At 47.0% G+C, this 9,540-nt stretch overlaps 1 protein-coding gene across 1 annotated transcript in view; it reads left to right on the top strand.

Moving 5' to 3' along the window:
• Nucleotides 1-5,852: 5,852 nt before the first annotated feature.
• Nucleotides 5,853-9,540, top strand: part of T265_13228 (hypothetical protein) — a gene marked incomplete at both ends in the record, with an annotated part of 42,144 nt that continues 38,456 nt past the window's right edge. Inside the window, one exon of the mRNA XM_009167878.1 lies at nt 5,853-6,756. Within this exon, the coding sequence (XP_009166142.1) occupies nt 5,853-6,756 (904 nt within the window). The remainder of the gene's footprint in view (nt 6,757-9,540) is intronic.

Here is a 9,540-nt window from a genome sequence, read left to right as displayed (position 1 = left end):
GTGCGAGGAGGGCCACAGACAGTCGTCGCCGTTACTGACTGGCCGGGGTGTTTAAAGGGGTGTTGGAACGCGGCTTGAAGGTACAAGGTGGTTGACACTTGAGTGCTTTTGGGCCATAAGATTGGTGATACCAGCACCAATAGAGGCGGGCACCAGACAACCATCTGTATCGTGAACGTGGTCGATGCCTGTTGATCTCTAACCGTTGTAGGCGATCGGTCAAAGCATCAAACTTGGCTTGTAGACGCGATATAGAAACAAAAAGCGGGTCGGAATCTGTAGTGAGTGTGGGGCGGGAGACGGAGTTTACGGGGATACTGGGACATGTTTCGTGTATCTTATCAGCCATTTAGGCTAGCTGCTCTAAGCTGTGTTCATCAACGAAAACGCTGATGACGTGGGGTATGGAGGGTGGGAGTATGTCTAGCCATGGTTGGGCTAGGATTTCCACTGCTAGCTTACGCAGAGGCAACTGCGCATGTGGCGAATCAGTTGTGCTGGCGATCTGTCCCCAAGTTCCACAGTGGTGACTAGATCCCGAAGCATTTTGTTTTCTGATTTCCCTGTCCTACTTATGACGGCCGCTCGAAGGGCGTCATACGGATTTTCCTTAGGAATGTCTTCCAACGGATCTTCAACTTCTGTCGCTACACCACAGGGAAGATGCTGGGCAACATAGGAAAACCGGCTGACTTGGGAGGTGATGCGTCGGGTGGCAAAAACGACCTCCACCTGGTGAAACCATACCCTAGGATTGCGAGGATTGTAGTCTGGAGTATCCTAATCGCATTCTCCACTGAATCCGCTAAATCAAAGTGTGCTTCCATAATTACTGGGCAAAATAAACAAAATTACGACGACATGAAAGTAAAACCTTTCGAAAAAATACCTAGAAATACTCGGGCTCACCAAATTTGTAGTGGTCTGGCTACCCAATAAGTCAGTTTACCAGGAGTGTGTGGCAAAGTAATAAAAATAATTACGCTAAGTTGGGTATACAAAAATAAATAGGTCAGATGGAACAAACAACTGTTCTCTTTAAAATAGTTCGTCGTTGGTCCAGGTCAGCGAATGAACAATAATCCAATTACGTTGGTCCGGAGGTCTTCTTCTGAACAGTTCCCACATATAATAGATCCCGAAGATGGTCTGAAATGTTTTGGTACCAGAGTTAGTACATGAGACTCGCGAACGACCGCTGCAAGCGCGAGCGAAATCAGAAGAGAGAGTCGAAACACGTGACCACGCTTGTGAAATTGTACAAGTGCGCGTTTTTTGTAGCTTTTCGTATTTAAACAAAAAACGATTATGCAATTGATGAACTACGTAGTGTTATAATGGAAGCAAAATAAATGTACAAAACGCCACACCCCCATCAGTAAGCAGGATAAATTGCGCCACCAGCTGCCTCTAAGAAGATGAGCGTGGCTCTGCATGCTGATGCGTAATCGGTTATCAGAAATTCATTAGAAAATCGGTCACACGTATCACTTTCAACAAAGAGATGCTCAAAAATGAAAAAGTTCATGATAGCTCTGCTGTCTATTCTGATATGGATGGCATGGCTCTTTAAGTTCTCGTACCGTTTAGGATTTTGATTACTGCCCTCCCCGATGCAACGAACAGAGAATGCTCGTTGTGTGCTGATGAGCTAACCTTTGTCTGCGTTAGAAAATCGCGATTGCACCTGACACTTTAGCGGCTCTCTGAATGCCTCCAACAAAATTAGCTGTCAAGTAACCTGGCAAATTTGGCAGCCTTGCGTTCTGACCATCAGGAGCTTTTGATGACACTCATTTTGGTAGTACCTTAATGAGGTGCTTTCCTGAAGAAAGACCTAGGTATCACTGCTTCTCCTCAATTGGAATCCGCTCCCAGTCAACTAGAAAAGCGTGGGAGCATTTTCTCAATATATGTGGCCGATGGAGATATCCTCGGTAAATCTAACTCCAGTTAGTAACTATGCTGGGATTTTATGCCAGCTTCTACTGTATACCACGCAGCCCGTCCTATGGCGTAATCCCCGTCTACGAGCAAACGCTGGAGTGATCTGATCTCTGCTCGCGTGATTCTAATGAGGCCCTCGGAAGAGGAACCACAGTTGTTTTTCAGTGTAATTAATCAACCTCCAGCCGACAGAATGAAAATTGTGGTTTGTTTGCCGTGTGGTATCTTCAAAATCGGTTTCTGTTTACGCTCGTGCAACTTTGTGAAAGAATCTTTTCGCCTTTCAATCTATTCACAGCGTACACAAGAGTGATTGTTGAATTTTTTCCTCCAAAATAATTTTTACGAGATAACCTCAGTTATTATGCGCTTACCATCTATTTTGCATCCGGTTTCACCACGATTTATACCGCTCGCCCTCTGCAGCCAACGATAGATCACAACAGATTTAGGGGAAATGGCTGCCAGTGCGGTAAGCAATGCCACATCGCAAAGCCTGGTGGCACTTCAAATGCACGGGTTTACAGGACGACCAGATAAGCCGATTAGCTAACTCTCTTGACCCACTTGTCTGCGCCAGCTGCCTCTACATCAAGGATGCAATGCATACCGCCAGCAAGAAGAGAGCCCCCCAAAGACGGTACTCAATCTTCATTGCAGAAGAAGACAGACCGATGTGAGTGTTCCGCTCTGATCGGGATACTCGACGCGAAATTGGAGCTTCTTTCTAAGGCACCGGAGGATTCAAACACAAAGGATCCAGCAACATGGACGAACGTTGATAAAGAACTTTATTCGCCGAATGAGTACCTCGCACTATCCATACCGGGTCTGCTGGCTGCAAAAAACCACCAGCTATCTGACGCGACTATAAAGACTGCCACAGCGTCTCTAGTGGACAGGCGCTTAAGGGATAGCGGATTGATAATCTGGGGATCATTTTCCGGAAAAATCACGCCAGGGAAGCTGGCACAATTGATCCTTAGCAGTGTCCTCACCAAGCCTGGTCGATCGCCCCACGTAGAATGGTTTCGCCAGAAGGGAAGCAAGCGAACATTAGGGCTTTTAGTCACTCTTCACTCCCATCTGCCGTACAGAAGAGCTTGGAGTGGGATTGCAGCATTCAACATGCCTATCCAATGGTCAGGCGTCTATTGAGGATAGCCCTCTAGAGGCGCGAAAGCTGGGTTGGAGCAGATCAGGGGTAGATTCACGAAATAAGCGTACGCTTGGTGCCATTTTAACTGACCCCAAGCTCATGGCCAAGCCGATTGTCGTCATAGCCCTTTGTGCCCACTAAAGCATGCCGGTGCAACCGACTGCGCCTCCGGACAGTAGTTTTTTATTCGACCACAGGCCCCTCGTCCAACATCGGCAGTGACGCCCTGGACGAGGCAAACCTCACATGCAAGCAGCGTACAAAGTACGCAGAGCTATCAACGGTTATCTCTGCAACAGACGACATAAGTGCAGCCATGAGCTCCTCACCAAATCCACAGCCTCTGAACCGGACTGAATCAGATGTGCGGGGACAAGCAGTGAAGCCAAGCTCCAGCTCCACTGCGTCAAAAGTGGCCTCTCTGCTTGTGGGCACAACCGTCGCACAGAACCCCGAAAGCCAAAGCCATAAACGTGATCATAGCCAACCGAAGAACCCCTCGTAGATTCAGTTGGCCAAGCCGATCACCGGCGGATCGCTCGTCCACACAAACTCGAGAGAAAAGCGAATGCAGCCAAAAACGCCCTATAAGATCCGCCAGGTTAGAAAACTGCTGGCTGGCTTCAAGGTGCAGACCTCCGCAAAAACGAGCCTCATGGGAGCGCCAAAAAATGCATTACTTGTTGGTACCGCCACCCAGCGCTCAGGGCCTCACAGAGACAATATTGCTCAAACCGCGCCAAAACACCCAAAAATCCACGAAGGCAAAAGTTTGCGGCAAACATTTGATAAACAGCAAATATGGTGTCCAAAAAGGCGGTGCTGAAAGTGCTACAAGCAGCACTGGTCGAAATTTTTTCCGACGAGGGAAGAACCTCCGTCCCTCAAAGCCAAAAGCCTGGGCAAAACGGGCTCTCACGGGGCGAAAAGAACCTTGCACGCGAAAAGCATCCCCAGGAACCACCAAAACAGAAAGCAGACGATATTGCCCCAGAGGCCCCTTCGGAGCCTTGGATTCAAACTCGGCGCACAACTATTGAGACTGCTAACCTCCCTGGTCACCTAACTTTCGGCCCCTCACCCTCAGAGGCAGCAGAGACGGCGTTGAAATGCTTGTCCACAAACTGCTTCAGTCTTTTCAACAAACTCTACGATATTAAAAAGTCAGCTTACCGACTGCAATCGCACTCATAGAGACCTGGCTCACACCAGATGTCTCTGACGCGGAGATCTCAATAGACGGTTACTCTATTTTTTAAGCTGACTCAAAACGACAGAGGGCTGGTGCGATTGCTCTGTACTTACGTGTGGCCCTGCCAATCCCGATTGTCATTTCTGATACCACTCCCGCACCTTTTTTGATGCACTGTAGGTCCAAATTTCGCTGCGTGGGTCCGATTCTATCCTTCTGGGTGTGGTCTACCGTAGCCCCTCGAGTCACCCTGAAAATGACCAATTCCTCATACGAACACTTGGGCAAATCTCGTCCACCCACCACTTCAATGATCTCCTGCTGGTAGGTGACTTCAACAACCCAAAGGCCTCCTTGATGGAGCTCCAGCGCGTCGGATCAAACGGACTTTCTGCGGCGGCGCTGATTGAAGTCCTTCAACAGTGCTCCTGGACTGAACATGTCGTTGCGCCCACCAGATACCAAGCAGAGCAACTACCATCCGTGCTGGATTCGGTCATCACCAACGAAAAACACTTCGTTGATCAGGTTACAATTAACGCTCCACTGGGACATAGCGACCACTGAGTGCTAACCCTTGATTTCATCCTCTATTGGTCGAGAAATCCGTAACCTCAAATGTGATTTTGAGACTTCTGCCGCGCAGACTTATCAGGAATGCGCACCTTCCTTGAACAAGTCACACTGGGATCAGCTCCGGTGGAAGAAATATATAGGACCATTGTCCAGAAAGTTCGCGAGGCTGACGCGACGTTCGTCCCAGAAAAAACCGTCACGCACTAGGATGAATCGCAGGATGCCAAAAAGGATTCGGCGACTTCTGGAAGAAGATCCCAACTCTTTTTCAAAAAGTTGATTACAGGGGATATGGAAGATGAGCTGGCATTTTGTAAAATGCGGAACCTCTTTAGATCAGTAATCCGCCAATGGAACATACGAAAACAAGCCACCATCCTAGGCCTCGTTCGGAAAAACAAAAACGTACTCTTCAAATACATGAGACATCGCCGCAGAAACAAGCCATCCGCGTTCTCCTTGAGGGACAGGAACGGAGAACCCACGAGTGACCCAACAGTGCAGTATGAGGTTTACAGGGAACACTAGGCCCGTCTATATTCAGCCCCAGCCTCCTCGTCACATTCACTCTTGTCGACGCGGACCTACGAACAGCATCTTACCGACTTGGTCTTCACGGTGGAGGACATTCGTCAATTCTTGCACAAGATCAACCCATTATGCGCTTTGGGACCCGATGCAGTCCACCCAAGGATCCTGAAAGAAATGTTATGTACACTGGCAAACTATTCCTACCTGGCGTTTCGTTATTCGCTTGACGAACGCCGACTTCCATCTGCTTGGAAGGCAGCGATTGTCACGCCAGTCTACAAGACTGGTGACCGACTATTGCCTGGCAGCTATAGGCCTATAAGCCTCAGTAGCGTGCTGTGCGAGGTGATGGAACGCATTCTGAAGCGAGCTTTCCTAGATTACCTTACTTAGACCAATCTGACATCACCAGCTCAACATGGATTTCTCAAAATCCGTTCGTGCATAATGAACGTGCTTGTGTTTATGGACAGCTTAACCCAAGCCAAGCACGAAGGACTCATATCGGGTGCCATATTGTTCGATTTCTCAAAAGCATTTGATAGGTTCCAACACGTCCCGCTGTTCCACAAACTCGAGTCTTACGGGATTCAAGGGAGAATCCTTCGCTGGATCAAGGCGTTCCAATCAGACAGATCATCCCGAGCGAGAATAGGTTTGAACTACTCTTCTCCAGCGCCGGTCTCCATTGGAGTTCCTCGAGGCTCCGTCCTGGGACCACTGCTGTTTCTGGTCTACGTCAACGACCTCCCGGACGTTCTTGCGAGTACATGTCTGCTGTTTGCGGACGACTTGAAATACTGGACTTACAATGCCAGTGCCCTCCAAATGGATGTAGACGCTGCCAACCAGTGGTCGTTGCACTGGCACCTTCCTCTGAATGATAAAAAGTGCGTCCATATGTCATTTGGAGGAGACTCAATGAATGTCCTTGTCATGAATGGTGAGAAAGGACCAGAAAACATCATGAGGGTAGACGCCAAAACTGATTTGGGTATCTCGGTCTTCTCAAGCTTGTCCTTCTCACTGCACCATGAGAAATTAGCCCCAAAGACATTCGCCATTTTACAGATTATCCGACGCACCTTCTCCTGTGTTACTCGCATGGACTTCCAAATACTCTATGGGGCCTACGGCAGACCGCTCCTGGAGTACGCGAACAAAGTTTTCCATTCAATACGCACGAAAGACGTCACCCTCATTGAGCGTGTCCATCGAGCCGCCATGAGATTGTTTGCCAGCCTCAAATTCATGAACCACGAAACGCTTCTCGCGATGCTTGATTTCTTCCCCCTGGAGTTCAGTCGCCTTCGAGGGGACCTAATTCTTACCTATGTCCTGTGTGAACAAAGTCAGTCTCCTTCGAGGGGACCTAATTCTTACCTATGTCCTGTGTGAACAAAGGTTGGCAAACAGGCTTTTCACCGCTGTCCCAGCAAGCACATTTCGGGAATATAGTAAGAATATTTTCAAGCTCAGAGCGCACACATTCATTAAGCAAACATTTTCTCATTTCGCCTAGTAGCTGCGTAGAATGACCTTCCTCCGGCGATTGTCCGCGCTTCTTCTAGAACCCAGTTCAAAGTACCACTGGAGATTTATTTACGCGAATCCCCGTGGTGGCAAGCATACTGCCTTGCGCTGAGAACATAAAGAGCAGCGCAACACCCTTTTTTCACCTGTGCCTTTCAGGTGAACGACAGCCACTGACCGACAAGAACAAAGCCGACCCGGGAACCTTGGGCGAATGCCTCGACCTCGTGTATCAATCCTTAAATCCGTGTTTAATCGGATGACATCCTGGTTACCTGAAAGCGCAAATTCAAATATGTCATCCGTAGTCGCGCACGTGAAGGCTGAGTTGAATGACTATGAGGTCAGAGTAAATAAAAAACTTTACGCCTGGTTTCAGGTTGTGGAAAGCCTTGGTGGTGGTAGGCAAGGGACCTCTTTCAAGATAAAGTCTATCCGTACGGGTCGGTTTTACGTGTTAAAGATGGTCAGTTCCGCCTATCACAGCAAGGTTACTGAACAATATACATAATAGATAGAGTGCAGAGATCGTTACATGGCAGAGCTGTTCTTCAGAGATATCATGCGTTTCTGCCGCTTCAAGCACGCATACGTGCCCAGAATATCTGAAGCATTTGTTTCAATTAATGCCACGGTACGGCGTTTCAAATTGTACTGAGGTGAAATAGACACGAGCTGTCTACTTTTCAGTTATCCGGCCATATATTGATGCCCCAAGTCTTACCTCATACCTGGAGAAATACTTTATGAACAAGTGCATTGAGAGACGGATAATATTTCGAACGTTCGGCTGTTTGTTGGACTTTTTGATCCGACTGAAGTCATCAGGATTCCAGCACATGTATTACTTGGGAAATTTTATACTGTATTCACTTGTACTTAGGAACCTTCATCCCAACAATATCTTCATTAATGAATCAGAAGCTTATACGACAGATTGCTGGTCAATCAATCTGGAAAATTATATTCGCGGAACTGACTTTTTTCAGCTGGGTACGTTTTTAATAGGCGATTTCAACTTATTAATGCGGCTGTTTGTTTCGTACCGTTTTACGGACATCGCAGGTATCACAACTGTACCCTTGTTTCATATATATAGCATGCGTATGAGCAGGGACAACACTGACCACCGATTACGAGTTTTCACGAGCAAGCAGCACGATCATTAATTACGGCTTTGAGATACATTGAAATGAGAGCTATATTACTGGCACTCGAGGCACAAATTTGATGTGCTGCTATCGGAGAATTGACTACGTTGTGAGATCGGGTGTAATGAATCTATTTTATTCAGTCGAACTTTGTAGTGTCATTATTATTCACAACATAATCTTAGTGTTCAATACTGCTGCTTCAATGCTGCACAACCACGATTAGCTTGAAATGACAAATGTAAAGGAATGAATGAAATCTGAAGGGGAAAGGACCTGTTATTAGCCTATCTCAATCAATTTGAAATGCTAAACCTCCAAGTACACAATCAGGCGCGGCGGGCACAAATTAACAGCAAAAAGCTAATAATGTTGAATTAAGACTACATACTCCGGCGTTATCAACCAGGTAAAGTGAGAATGACGTAGTAATCATTCTTAGTGGAGTCAAATTGATAGATACCAAACCTTTGGTGATCTCTTTCACATCCTTCCCCGGTTCGAAGGCTGACCACCTACGTACTTCTGCTACTCTGAATTGGACATGAATAGCACATTTCGGTAAATGGTGATTAGGTGCGTGTAGTTAATGGCTTTTGCTACTGAAAACTGGTCTAGGTTTAAGTCCCCGTTGCACAACCAGACACATTTATTCCAGTTGATTGGTTATGGATTCACTGGCTCCAACCTACACGAGCTACGTTTCCGAGACTGGAAGAGGTCTTATTTTTGCTGCTTGAACAGGCAAAGTTCAGCAGTAATACAAAAGTTGTCCGTACAGTAGCTTGATACATCCTTTGAAGTCCAGGGTATTTCCCTTGGAAGCATTGGAATTAGCAAACGCAACTCCAGGCCTAGTGTGACCTTATCGGTCACGCTGCTAATACAACTTCCAAGGTACGTTGGGAGCCCCACAAATCCGAACGGTTCCCCCTCGATCGGTTTATTCGGTTTATTCGGTGGTTTATTGGGTGACTGAGTCTCCAGTCGCATGATCGTACTATTGTAGGTGCAAAGCTTATGTCAAGAGAAAGGTTAGTTCCTCCAGAAACATCTGCACCTTGTTATCCTCTTTGAAAAAAAGAAGATTGTCCTGTGCATGTTTCGAAACTACAAGACTCTCGCCGGCAACTTTATGAGGACATCCAAAAGTTTGTCTTATTATCACGTAGATAAATAGGAATGGAGGGAGTGGCGAGTATCTTGTCTGACACCACTTTGTTTACGAAAGCCTTTGGAGATTACTTCGTATTCTCTCACACGCTAGGTAGTCTAAGAATGCAAAAACCTAATTGCAGTCCGAAACCACCAGAGTGTTCCCTGCTGGATAGCGGTATCAAGGATAACATATCTGTCAACTCGGTCGATTTTGTGAGGCCTGATATTTTTCGAAATCATTGTTGCTGACGAAAAAACGGTTGGAGTATTTTCTAACAGCACGATGGCTATCA

This window comes from Opisthorchis viverrini, assembly GCF_000715545.1.
Source record: "Opisthorchis viverrini unplaced genomic scaffold opera_v5_48, whole genome shotgun sequence".
In the NCBI taxonomy this organism is placed as follows: Eukaryota; Metazoa; Platyhelminthes; class Trematoda; order Opisthorchiida; family Opisthorchiidae; genus Opisthorchis; species Opisthorchis viverrini.
Note: the sequence above shows the minus strand (reverse complement) of the source record. Positions and strands in the feature narration are given on the sequence as shown.